The 12,782-nt window shown below is 27.7% G+C and overlaps 3 protein-coding genes across 6 annotated transcripts; 2 read left to right on the plus strand and 1 right to left on the minus strand.

Moving 5' to 3' along the window:
* Positions 1-77: 77 nt before the first annotated feature.
* Positions 78-4,334, plus strand: LOC122522284 (centrosome-associated zinc finger protein CP190). The gene is made up of 5 exons (XM_043643202.1): positions 78-185; positions 1,272-1,450; positions 1,551-1,690; positions 1,768-2,019; positions 2,114-4,334. Exons 2-5 carry the CDS (start codon positions 1,283-1,285, stop codon positions 4,122-4,124), a joined length of 2,571 nt encoding a protein of 856 aa, XP_043499137.1. The 5' UTR covers positions 78-185; positions 1,272-1,282; the 3' UTR covers positions 4,125-4,334.
* A 1,588-nt stretch (positions 4,335-5,922) lies between these two features.
* On the plus strand, positions 5,923-8,394 carry LOC122522285 (calponin homology domain-containing protein DDB_G0272472-like). The gene is made up of 2 exons (XM_043643205.1): positions 5,923-5,955; positions 6,233-8,394. Exon 2 carries the CDS (start codon positions 6,330-6,332, stop codon positions 8,319-8,321), a length of 1,992 nt encoding a protein of 663 aa, XP_043499140.1. The 5' UTR covers positions 5,923-5,955; positions 6,233-6,329; the 3' UTR covers positions 8,322-8,394.
* Positions 8,395-8,445: 51 nt separating this feature from the next.
* Positions 8,446-12,481, minus strand: LOC122522288 (venom acid phosphatase Acph-1-like). Of its 4 annotated transcripts, none has more exons than XM_043643213.1 (7): positions 10,117-12,481; positions 9,910-10,011; positions 9,562-9,827; positions 9,370-9,479; positions 9,196-9,273; positions 8,916-9,121; positions 8,446-8,788 (listed from the first exon to the last, which is right to left on the minus strand). In XM_043643213.1, the coding sequence occupies exons 1-7, from the start codon at positions 10,228-10,230 to the stop codon at positions 8,645-8,647; spliced, it is 1,020 nt and encodes a 339-aa protein (XP_043499148.1). In that variant the 5' UTR covers positions 10,231-12,481; the 3' UTR covers positions 8,446-8,644. The 4 variants fall into 4 exon arrangements, with proteins under 4 accessions (XP_043499148.1, XP_043499147.1, XP_043499150.1 ...); XM_043643215.1 differs by having other exon boundaries at positions 8,448-8,788; positions 9,196-9,479; positions 10,117-10,150; positions 11,279-12,481; XM_043643214.1 differs by having other exon boundaries at positions 8,448-8,788; positions 9,196-9,479; positions 10,117-10,145; positions 10,244-12,481.
* Positions 12,482-12,782: the final 301 nt, after the last annotated feature.

The raw sequence follows: 12,782 nt of genomic DNA on the forward strand, positions 1-12,782 counted from the left end.
GTAAAAATGAAATATTCTAAATAAGAAAGTTGTTTAATTTTATATTTAAAGGTTGATACCACTGATTTATTTTCTCGATTAGTTAACTCCATCTATGAGGGAGAGCTCATCACTTGGCATTGATGATGTCGCAAAGTAATTTTTAAGAGATGGAGCTAAACGAATATTAAGCTATTCCTGAATAGGTATGTGTCCTTTGAAATACGGCGTTTTTTTCAATTTATCTATTTACATTATGTATGTGATATTGCAAAGTGTTTTCTATAATTTTTATAAATATATATACATTACGTCTGTTTCGAACGGCGTCCTACAAAATGTTACCTTACGATCTTACTACAATCCGATGTATTTTTTTTATGTTTTAATCTTTTATACGTGTGCGTTTACAACATTAGATTTCAACTGCACGCTATATATTTATTATTATTTATATTATTTATATAAATCTAAGATAGTAAAAAATATTTATTTGTAATGGTAATTGAATGGTAATAAGGTTATAGATATAGATCATAATCAATCTTGATTAAGGTGAGTTGTGAAGTATTACAGCTTATAATAAGTTGAATTATTTTTGTTTTATAGAAGACTAAGAAAAAAATCTACAAGAATTTGTATATAAAAACTAACTAAATAAACAGTTAATTACAGCCTAGATTTTTCAGATTCAATTAGAAATATATGAGCGATAAGAAAAGTATTGAAATTTTTTAAAATATAATAGCTTATAATATGAAATTCCAATCAACAATATCAATACACATAGGTATTATATCTTTTAAAGCAAGGAGAATAAAAGAGATTTAATAGCGCAAGTAGTACATAATATTTAAGCGATAAGAAAAGTATTGTAATTTTGTAAAATATAATAGCTTATAATATGAAATTCCAATCAACAATATCAATACACATAGGTAATATATCTTTTGAAGGAAGGAGAATAAAAGAGATTTAATAGTGCGAGTAGTACATTCATAAGCATAATAATAGTAGTTGGTGACTGTGTTAAGCGACACATCGTATTGGTTATATAGTCTTTTTATATTGAATAAATATATTCCATATTACCACACAATTACAATTAATTATTAATACTGATTAAATACAATGTTTGTAAGATTTCTTGTACTCTGCGACATATAAATTTCATAGTTTTGTAATTGTAATTAAATTTTATTTTTATGAAGAAAAAGATATTATCCTTGTATATGAAAAGAATTTATATTTATAATATTTTTGTTATATTAATTTATTATTTCTGTGTATAGATTATCGAAAAATGCAGGCATCAACAAATCGTGATAAATCTCTCCCTTCGCGAGGGTTGAAGCAAGTGAAAGTAGATAATTGGGGAACTTTTTTTCTTCAGAGACTTCAACAACTTTATTTTGAAGAAGAATTACTTGATTTAACAATTAAGTTTCCAACTAGTGATATTACTGTACAGGTATTGTTATAATCAAATTATATCACATATATAACTAATTATTAATTTATCAAATTAAAATATTATTATAAAATACTATATACATATTTATTATTTATAGGCACATCGCTTAGTAATCACAACATGTACAGATTACTTTGTACTATTAGAACGTCAGTTAAAAGAAAAAGATAAGAATTTTGATGGAGTTATCATTATGCCACCAGATATGCCTTATGAGTGTGTTAAATCTATAATAAGGTAAAAATATAATTTTAATCATTATTATACATATATACATAGAATTATTAAATGATTAAAATTAAAATTTTATATAGTTTTATGTATACTGGACAATTGGAATATTGGAATTCAGAACAACATGCATTGTACCGAACAGCACAAAAAATGAAGATGACAGTTTTAACTAAGCTGCTTGATGCACATTTCAATACAACTGCATTACAAGCAAATAGACCAATAAAATCAAATACTCCAATTATTTCAAAATCAACAACATTGTCAACTGAAGGAACAGTAACTACAAGTGCATCATCGACACTGTCTGCTCAGCCATTACCTGGGAGGAAGTATGTACTAAAATTTGATTACTTTTTACATGAGTTACACATTGTGCTATTTCCAGCTGGATCTTATTAAACATTTGTTTTTTATAACTCATAGGCTTCCAATTTGGAAAAGAAAATTAGAATTACCTCCCACAATGCCAATTACAAATTATGAATTGCGAGGCTCAGCTCCAAAGTCTAGAGAAATCACTGCGGGGCCATCCAGATTTGATTTACCTGAAGCAGATGAATTTGCTCTTGGAGTTTTTTCCTCGTTTGATGATATCACATATAATACAAAACCTATTGTTCAAGCATCAGGTAAATATAAAAGAGATAGATCACCTTCGCTTAAATGCTCTCCTGATAGAGATGTCAAGAATGATTCAACGGAAGATGAAGAAGATGATACTCAGTTACATGAAAAAGATTCAAAAGAAATTAATTCAGATGACGATTGGACAATATCAAATACATCTGAACGATCTCAAGATGCACAACAAACAACAAAAAGGGTAAGATTCGATCTCGAAGAAAAAGAAAATTTGGAGAAATCATCATCTTGTCAAACAAACACGGATGAAGCTATTAACAATCATGCAAAGATTATTAGAGAAGTGCTTAAAAAATATCCTCATCTGATAAAACACAACAAAAATATACGTTTAAAAATAATGCAGAAAGAAGCTAAATCTGCAGAAACTAGTGCTCCTTGTAAAACAAAAGTTTCTTACGTTGTATTGAAATCAGATCACTTGATGTCTAGCAGTAATGGTGATGAAAATGACTCAAAGTGTAATGGTAACATAGATGGCGAAACTGGACCATGGAAATGTAACAAATGCGATTTAGAAGAAGAATACACAAATTATTATATGTATAGAAGACACATGCAAGATGTACATGAGGAGAAGTTCGATCCAAGAGTTTGCGAACATTGTGGCTATAAAGCAACAAAAAGAAATATTTTGATGTATCATCTTTACACAAAACACAACGTGCCTCCACCAAAAAGCATGTGTTTCCCAAAATGTCAAGCATGCTCATACGTGGCTCTTTCTGAAACTCTGCTTGTGAAACATCAAATAAGTTATAACCATCGTCCTACACCCCGGAATCATCCTTCAAACTTTGAAATAACTCAATGTTTACAGTGTTCTCAAGTTTTTAAAGATACTAATGATCTCACTACACATGAAATAAATACTGGACATAGTAATCATGTAGAAGGCAGAGAAAAAGGATATCGGTGTCCTCACTGTAGCAAAACTTTCGTACGTGTTACAAATTTGCAAGTTCATATAGACTGTTCCCATAAGGATCTACGAGATTCTGAAACGCCAGCTCCTGCTCCTCCAATTTCTTTAGAACCGTCTTCGGAGGCAGAAGCTCTTAGTCACGTAGCAAGTGGGATAGCAACATCGCTCGGAGTTGGAGATAGCGTATCTCCGGAAACTACAGAAGTAGAGAATCAATCTGATTTCATAGTACCAGAAATGCAAATAACTGATATTTCACAAACTACAACTTATCATGCTCATGAGTTCGAAGGACAACAAATGATCATGTTGATCAATAATGATAATTATCAGCAACAGGATGGGAATGATCATCATCAACAACCCCAGCAATTGGATATTTCTGGAAATGAACAAATTGTAATGCAAGGTACGGAAGATGGAATGATCGTGTATATTCACGATAATGATGAGACAGAGAGACAAACGTATAGTGATTATCAATCTATAGAAATTACACAGGAGCCGGAGGAAATAGTTGAGGAAGTTGTTGAGGAGGTGGAAGAGGCAGTGATGGAAGAAGAAGAAGTGCAAGAAGAACGATCTGAGCTTATAGATGAAAATAATGTTCATCAAATGGAAGATGGTATTCAATATGTTGAAGAACAAACTGAGATAGTTGAATATGATGAAGAACAATGTAGCGAAGATAGAAATAGAATAGAAGAATCGCAAGAATCTGTAATGATTATTGAAGAAGAGCATGTGGAAGGAGATGATGAAGTTATTGAAGAAGTTACCGAAAAAGAAAATAACGAACAACAATCGCCTGAAACAAGAGATTTTGCTACTGAATGGGATGAGTATAGTAGAGATGCAATTGAATGATGAGTAATAAGATGCAATTTATATTCTTTATTAATTCATTTATATAAATAACAAATATGCTTTGCAAGTCGTTAGATGTAAAATTTTCGACTATGTTATACTAACATAATCACAAAGTTTTAAGTAGAAGAATTGATTATAATATTTTATCAAAGATTTTAGAAATGTATTGAGTACTCATTCAAAATAAAACAAATATGCATATTCTTATAATTTATTTGATTTAAAAGCAAAAACATTTTTAATATGTTACAGGGAGTTTTACAATTAATATCTATTTTTTTCCTTTAATAATAATAAGAGTACTATAGTTATAATTATAATTATAATAATGATGATGATGATGATAATGATGATGGTGATGGTGATAGTGATGATGATGATGATGATGATGATGATGATGATGATGATGGTGATGATGATGGTAATGGTGATGATGATGATGATTATGATTATGATGATGATGATGATGATGATGATGATGATGATGATGATGATGATTATGATGATGATGATGATGATAATGATGATGATGATGATGATGATGATGATGATGATGATGACGACGACGATATGATGAAGATGATGATGGTGATGATGATGATGATGATGATGATGATGATGGTGATGATGATGATGATGATGATGATGATGGTGATGATGATGGTAATGGTGATGATGATGATGATTATGATTATGATGATGATGATGATTATGATGATGATGATGATGATAATGATGATGATGATGATGATGATGATGATGATGATGACGATATGATGAAGATAATAATTATAATGATAATAAAGATATAATAATTATATAATAATTGAAATCATTATAACCATATAATTATAAGAATGAAAAATATTAATGATGATAAAAAGAAAACAATAAAAGAGTTGTTATGGTAGCAATTACCATGATGATGACAAGTATATAAAAAAAAATGGTGCAGGAGAGAATAATATTGTATTGTAATATTCTTATCTGATTTGAAGAAATTTATATTCCTTATAGACAGGATTTAGAATTGGTTTCACTTTACAATCTAACATGCATTTCTATAGATTTTAGAATTTAAGAGCTCAAATTATATATCAATTTATGATTATATCTGAATGAATTATTATACATAGTAAAAAGAAACGTATGAAAATGTTAAATGAATATATAGTTACACAGAATGTGATGAGCGAGCGTATGTGTATGTGTGTTTATGTATGCAAAATTTAATAAATTTTCTGGAAGAATAGGATTCTTATTTTTCTATTTCCAACCACATAAAATTGTATTCATTATGCTACATATTAAAAAATAATTTGGAAAAATCTATAAAAAGAAGCTATAAAAAATCCATAAAATTGAAAAGTACATGTAGATCGTCTTCGATCATTTGAATTACCATTTGCGCAACTGTATCATTTCTTTTAGATTTTTATTAATTTTTTATATTTACAAATGGACTAGATTTAGTGATTACAATTAGAAAGAAAATACAATTAGTAAGTTTTAATTGAATGTTTCCATACATAAATGTAATTAGAAAAAATGTAAAAGATATATTTGTTTCATGTCACTTGCAAGATGGCGCTGAAGAATTAAGTGTTCCCTCTATGTTATATTAATGATGTATGCTTAATTTCAAACGAGAGTTTTACGAATGTATGTAACGGTCAGTATTTTCTTTGGTAATTCAAAATATATTGTTTATTAAGACTTGAAGAAGTATTTCATATAAATTTATCTGATATAATATTAATTAGTTTAGAAGTTTATTAATATTTGCTTAATATATATAATGTTATGTTTATGAAAATATTAATATAAGGTAAGTAAATAACAATAAGAAAGAACGTTCATTTACTATTTAATAATTTTTAATTTATATTAGGAATTTGTTTGTTTATTTCATATGTTTATAGCCATAATATTGTCTATTTATATGCATTTTAATTTATAAAGTATATTATAGAAACATTATGTATGTTTTTGATTTTTCTCTCTCTCTCTATGTTATTTATTTATGTATATTAATTTCATTACTGTTTATAAAAATTTTATTAAATGTGAAAGCGTAATACTACATTTTTTATTTTCTATTCCAGATATTATATACAATGCGGAATAGTCTTTAAACAATAATTATTATAGTGGTTTTATATTGATTCATAATTACTGTGTTTAATAAAAATAATTTATACAATGGATAATTATTGTGCTCCACAGTGGGTAGATTTTACATGTAGCCCACAAGTACCATCTGATGATTATTTTGAAAAAAATCATGAAATTTATGAACCAAAGTTATGTACTAAAGTAATTGAAGAAAATATTAATTCAGATAATGAGTTGTCAGAAATCATTGAAACACCCAGAAAATCAGTGCAATCGTTAAATGAATATTCCATCAAATCTGTGTCTACTGAAAATTTAGAAACAGAAATAAGTAATATTAAGAATACACCGATAAAAATAATATATCCTTCACCATATAACAATAGTAAACCAAAAATTATGAAGCAAATAAGTTATGACAATATATTGAATAAAGCTGTGCAGCTTTGTGAAGAATTCATTAATGATAAAAAGGATACTAAAGTATCATCAACAGAAGATATATTTAAAAAACCAATGCCAGTTAAAATGAAAACTTTCAAGCCTGTGAGGATTCGTGAAATTGAGAATTCTTTTTCAGAGTCAACTGATAAAGAAATGCAAGACGCTGCAAGTAATATACTTGCGGAGGAAACAAACAATATATCCGTATCCGGTGTTAATATGTTTAAACGTGGTACAAGTTCATGGAAAAAAGTTATGAAAGATGTTGGTAAAACATCAAAAACCGATGATCATTTGAAATGTACCATATCAGAAAATAATATCTTAAAAAATGATCGTTCTAAAATAAATTTAGATAGCAAAAGTTTGAAATTGAAGTCTTCTAATTTGGAACAACAATCTTCTCTGGTAAACAAATATACAATTCCAAAGGTAAACACACGTAATAGACCTGTTGTAACAAATAATCAAGAAAAATCCAAACCTAAACAAGTAGAAAAGGATCAAAACAAAACAAAATTTTTGCGATCTAACTCTACAGGTTCTTCATCAGTTTTACATAATAAAAGTACGCAGAAAAATATTAGAGTTACAGGTACAGATAGTACAGTTAAAGTAAAACAAACTCCAAGATTGTACTCTTCTTTCTCCAAAGAAGGAAAAATACTTAGTCAAAAAAATAATGCATCTAAAAAAATGGCTACTACAGTCGTAGGTAATATCGGATCAGAAATTATAATTAAAAAAGAAAAAATTCTATTTTTTGATATTCCTATACACACTAAACAAAAAAAGATTACGTGTCCGATACCTTTCAGTTTTGAAAATCGCGATAAAATGAAAAAGCAATTAAAGCTAGGTCAATCAGAATCCAAATCAAAGTCAGTCCCTAATCTAAAATTATTAGATTTTAATAAATCTCAAAGAGTTATGAATAAATTACCAAATACAAAGAAAAACACATTTAGGAGTTTTTCTAGTAACAATGATATTAACGAAAAAATGAAAGATACTAAACAATTAGAAAGAAGTAAAAATACTAGTACAGCTTACTTGCATTCGTCGCTTCCATATAAACCAATGAAGACTATTAATTCAATGAAAAATAAAATCGAAAAAAAGAAAATTCCAGATAGTCAGAATAAAAAGGATGCAAATCAGATTAAAAAACCACTAGCACCTATTTCTTGTAAAAATATTCAAATTAACATAAATTTAAAAAATAACAAACAGGAAGCATTAGAAATAAATAAAAAATGTATCGAGAAAGAAAATAAGCAACCTAATACTTATTCGTTTGTTACAAATACTAGTACTTTAAATCAGAGCAAAGTAATCAAGTCAAAATCTTCTGTAATTAAAACAAATATCGAAAGGAAAGAAAAGCAACGAAATATACTAGAAGAAAAGATAAAGGAAAAAAGAACTTTACTAGAAGAAAAACTTAAAAAAGAAAAAGAAGAAAAGGAAGCTAAAGAAAAATTGGAAATAGCAAAACTCCGAAAGCAAACTGAAATAAAAGCTCGACCAATGCCAGTATATAAACCACTTATTCGTATAAAGTCTACAAAACCTTTAACCAAACCACAAAGTCCAGCATGGTCAAGTAAGAAAAAGGTAAAATCAACTTTGTAAATTTTTCACGTAATCGTATGTATTAACCATTTATAATTCATTATAGTGTTTCTATATAGTATTATTATATTATATATATTAAATATATATATAAATAATTTATTATTCATTTGGGGATCATTTTTTAAATATTAACAATTTTTTTGTACAAATGTAATTATATAAAAGAAATAACAAACGAATAATGCGTAAGATTTTTGATCAATTAGTTCTTCATATATATTATATATATTATATATTAAAACTAATATATATATATATATATTAGTTTTTATCATTTTTATATAAATTCGTAGTATATGTCTAATAAATTACTTCTGTGTTTACGTTTTGTGACACATTATTTCTTCGTCGGATGGACGAAACAAAGCAGTTATTTCCATAAATTTATCAAATGGACATAACACTTGACAATCAGGAATTTGAAGTTCTACTACTTCTGGTGGAATGCCTGTATAATATAATACCTAAAAATATAAAACATTAATAAGTTTAGATTTTTAATCAGATAAAATGAAAAGTAAAATGAATATTGTACTGAGATAGAAGATATTTTTAGAAGTATTTTAGTTTTATTATTTTTTAATTACACACCTTAACATAGTAAGTTTGATTAGTTTGAAGTAATTCTAATATAATGGCACTGGAAAATTGTGGAATATGTGGTTTATACACATTTAAAACATTTAACATGCTATCAATATTTGTTTCATGACCACTGTATAAGTAGATCTTTTTTCCTTTTAGTTTTCCATTTTTAGAAGCTAACATATTTTCTACCATTTTTGTTAACAATGGACCTAGAATATAAATCAATATAAATTTGTATTAATCTTCAAATTTACTTTTATATCAATTATGCATGCTTATATACCTCCAGAAAGTCTTTTTAATTTAGTATTTAAATTAGCAACTTTGAAAGCATAAATGATGCCATCTTTGAGTTGGCCATCTGGAAATACAGAGAGAGCCCATCCAGGCAAGGGAAGATCCATCATCCATTCTGCCATAAAAATATTATATAAAGAATACATATCTAAAGGATTACTTATTTGTTTTCCAGTCCATTTGGTTAGATTGGCATTCATTTCACTAAATTCAGTCATCTTCTGTATGACTTCAGGTGTTTTTAAAACTCTTTGATATTCCTCTGAATATCTATAAATAATCAAATGTAATGTTTTTTATAAGAATTAATTGCAAATTTGTTTGCATAAAAGTTTACATTTTTTAAACATACAAAGGACAATCCATTGGTAATAAGATATTATCTTCAGTCTTTGGAACATATGTATAAGGGATCGGTTGCCAATTGATATCAGTGCTCCATTTTTGAATATTTTTAGGTGGAAACATTCCAGCAAGAACAAGTTCTAAAGACATCTTTGTTCTAGAATAATCCGTAGTACGAGCTGTTATTAGCTCTGGTGTATAAATTTGATTCAAGAAGTTTCCATATCTAGATCTGAGAAATTTGCCTAGCTCATAAGCACGTTTTTTACCTTTCTGAAATATATAAAAAAGATTTATATATTTTTAGTAATTTATTTTTCAAAATACCATGTAGTAATTAAATAGATTTATTGACATTTGTCAATTCTCCAAAACCCATTGGATAAAAATCATATATTTTGTATGGATCATATGGATATAATTCTTTATTCGGGGTTCTGTCTCCATGTCTAAATATCTGTAAAAATAATTAAAAAGGTATATATAACTTTTGTACTCTTTTGTAATACAAAAAAATAAAATTAAAAAAGAAACAATAGTTTATTTTAAAATGTTTTCTTACCACATTCACCAACTTAATTTCTGGTTCCTCTGCGCTATCAGATATTGTTATAATTATTAAAATATTAATAATAATAATATTAATAAAATAAATCAAATTTTTTATTAGGTTCATATTTAGATCGTACAATTGCGTTTATGTTAATCCTGTTGTACTAAGTCAATCTATCGATTTGAGAAACCACTTTTATTAGAAAAACATCATTTAAATATTAAAGACTAGATTCCATAAGCTTGCTGATATTTATCATTAAATACTTTTATACAATCTAATCACATTAAATTTGATGATAATTGAAATAAGCATTTCTTATCGAGTCATCTTGTATCTACTACTCAAAGATATGTAAAGATATTTTTACAATAAATTTTTTGAATCCTACTATTTTATTGGACGACAATATCTTTCAGGTGTAGTAACTATTTAAATCATTATTAGGCATATAAAGATTGTTTAAAGAATTATGATATATACTTTAGAAAAATTAAATAGTATAATAATTTATTTCTACAAAATTTTATTAAATATTTGAATTTATATATTTAAAATTGTTCAAATAAATTCTCGTAGAACTTGAAGTTTCGTTAAGATTGGTAGCCCTGTGAGTATCTTTGTTACCGCGTCTGTGCATAAGACTACCGCACAGTAAACTATTGTTTTAAAATCCGACGGTTTAAGAAACTTAAGTTCTGTATTTATTTGAAAGTTCTTCATGAAATCATATGTAAAAGTATTAAAAAGATGGATAAAATTCTCGACGACACTGCTGCCATACTGCATTACTTTGATACGTGAGTAGATATAGTTTTTCAATTGTTTTATTGTCACATTCATTGTATGAATAGTCTTGTTTCTTTTTCAAGTATATGTGACATTTAAATTTAAAAAAATTATTTGTTGCATATGTAATATATGTGACATTAGTTAGAAAACAGGAAAATATGGTATATTATTGAAAAATATATAACAATAAATTATTTTTTAGGATAATAAAATTGTTAGATAAAAAATATTTGTTTATATATTATAAAAAAAGAAGTAAAAGATAAAGAAAGCATGTTATGCTTAGAAGATTCAAAAATATCTTCTATACGCTGACAATTGTATTTAATATATAAATACATTTGTGTGACCGATATAAAAACTTAAAATTGATACATACACTGTTACTCGCTTACAAGGTCTCTTCTGTAGCTAATAAATCTTGAATTCATTGATCGCTTACATTAACGCTTGTTATCAATCTTGAAAAGGTTATAGGTCAGTCTTCGTTACAGTGCTTTTTTAATCTATTCTATATATGTCAATTGAATTTTTATCGAAACCATTTTTTAATATGCGACTCTTCTTCCAATAAATATTAATAATAACTTGTGTAATTCCAAACAACGCTTTATAAACTCTTATTAATTTCCACAAATTCTCCTCGCAAACTGGTTTCTACTTTTTGCTATTAAAAAATAGATATGATCCTCTGAACAATATTAATATCTTTGAGCGAATAGTGTTTATAAATTAGACCATAATTTTATCTGGAATTATTGTTTTATCATTTCTTTTTGGTGTTGTTGTTGTTATTTTATTTCTAATTCAAGAGATTCCTTCTGAGGAGTCTTATTCTCTCTCTCAATTTCTTTTTCTCTTTTTTTCTTTCTTTCTTTCTTTCTTTTTCTTTTTATCTCTCTTTCTCTTTCTCTCATGTCATTTCCACTACGTGTTCTCCAGCTTTTACCCCCACTCTCTCTACCCATCCTAAACTGCTCAGTATCAACCATGCCGCTACTGCACCCAGTCGCATTTCGTACGTCGTTTGAGCGAGTCTAAATATCAACGTGTGTTTTCGTGCTTTATCTTTATCTGTAGTGTATTTTTGGGTAGAGAGAAAGAGTGAGAGAGAAAGAGAAAGATTAAAGAGAAAATAAGGAGAAAATAACATAGAAAGAAAGTAAACAAAACAACAACAACAACAAAATACAACGATTCGATGATCTAATTCGTGAACTAGAATAATTGATGATTGAAAAATATGGACATAAAATCGGTGTTATCGTTACCATCGCGATGAACATTATAATTCGTCGTACGAGAATGGCACATAAAACTTTGTCAGTGAAGAAGAGATCATTCTTCTTTAGGAGGATCATTAGGAAAAACAAATCATTTGTGACAAGTGTTTGACGCAATAATATCTTTTTGACGTGATTCGTCAAAATTTCGAACCTTTTTTCGTGCTTTTTTTTCGTCTTCCGTTCGTTGTTGACATTTTTTTTTCTTAACCTTTGGACGTTTCTCTTAATTTCCCCCTCTTTTTTCCCTTCAATCACTGCCCCCCTTTTCCATTGCCGTCATAAACGAATCCTCCGAAGAAGGAAAATTGCGCGCGCGACTCTAACGTGGACAAATTTCCGTTTTGTCGTGGACTTATTTTTTACTACCCCTTTCTCTCTCCGCCCCTTTTTATATATATGTATTTTTTCGTTTTGTTATTGCTGTTAAACTTACGAACTTAATAGATAAAACGCGCGATTTCAACGAAACGGTGGAGAGGGATGTTTAAAGTGCGCGTGTATATATATGTGTTCGTGTGTGATTGTAATATATAAACATACGTGTGGAATAATTTGTGAATCATCTGAAGAATTATCTCGAAACGAGAAAGTTATCTC

This window comes from Polistes fuscatus, unplaced genomic scaffold (assembly GCF_010416935.1).
Source record: "Polistes fuscatus isolate 324 unplaced genomic scaffold, CU_Pfus_HIC Scaffold5, whole genome shotgun sequence".
Classification (NCBI taxonomy): Eukaryota; Metazoa; Arthropoda; class Insecta; order Hymenoptera; family Vespidae; genus Polistes; species Polistes fuscatus.

Bases quoted from the DNA above. Each gene is read 5' to 3' on its own strand.
- LOC122522284 (XM_043643202.1), top strand. From the start codon at position 1,283: ATGCAGGCATCAACAAATCGTGATAAATCTCTCCCTTCGCGAGGGTTG. The intron at 1,451-1,550 runs GTATTGTTATAA...TATTATTTATAG, and splicing joins CTAGTGATATTACTGTACAG to GCACATCGCTTAGTAATCAC. The intron at 1,691-1,767 runs GTAAAAATATAA...AATTTTATATAG, and splicing joins TGTGTTAAATCTATAATAAG to TTTTATGTATACTGGACAAT.
- LOC122522285 (XM_043643205.1), top strand. From the start codon at position 6,330: ATGGATAATTATTGTGCTCCACAGTGGGTAGATTTTACATGTAGCCCA.
- LOC122522288 (XM_043643212.1), bottom strand. From the start codon at position 10,230: ATGAACCTAATAAAAAATTTGATTTATTTTATTAATATTATTATTATT. The intron at 9,828-9,909 runs GTCAATAAATCT...TATATATTTCAG, and splicing joins GTTTTGGAGAATTGACAAAT to AAAGGTAAAAAACGTGCTTA. The intron at 9,480-9,561 runs GTATGTTTAAAA...GATTATTTATAG, and splicing joins TTACCAATGGATTGTCCTTT to ATATTCAGAGGAATATCAAA.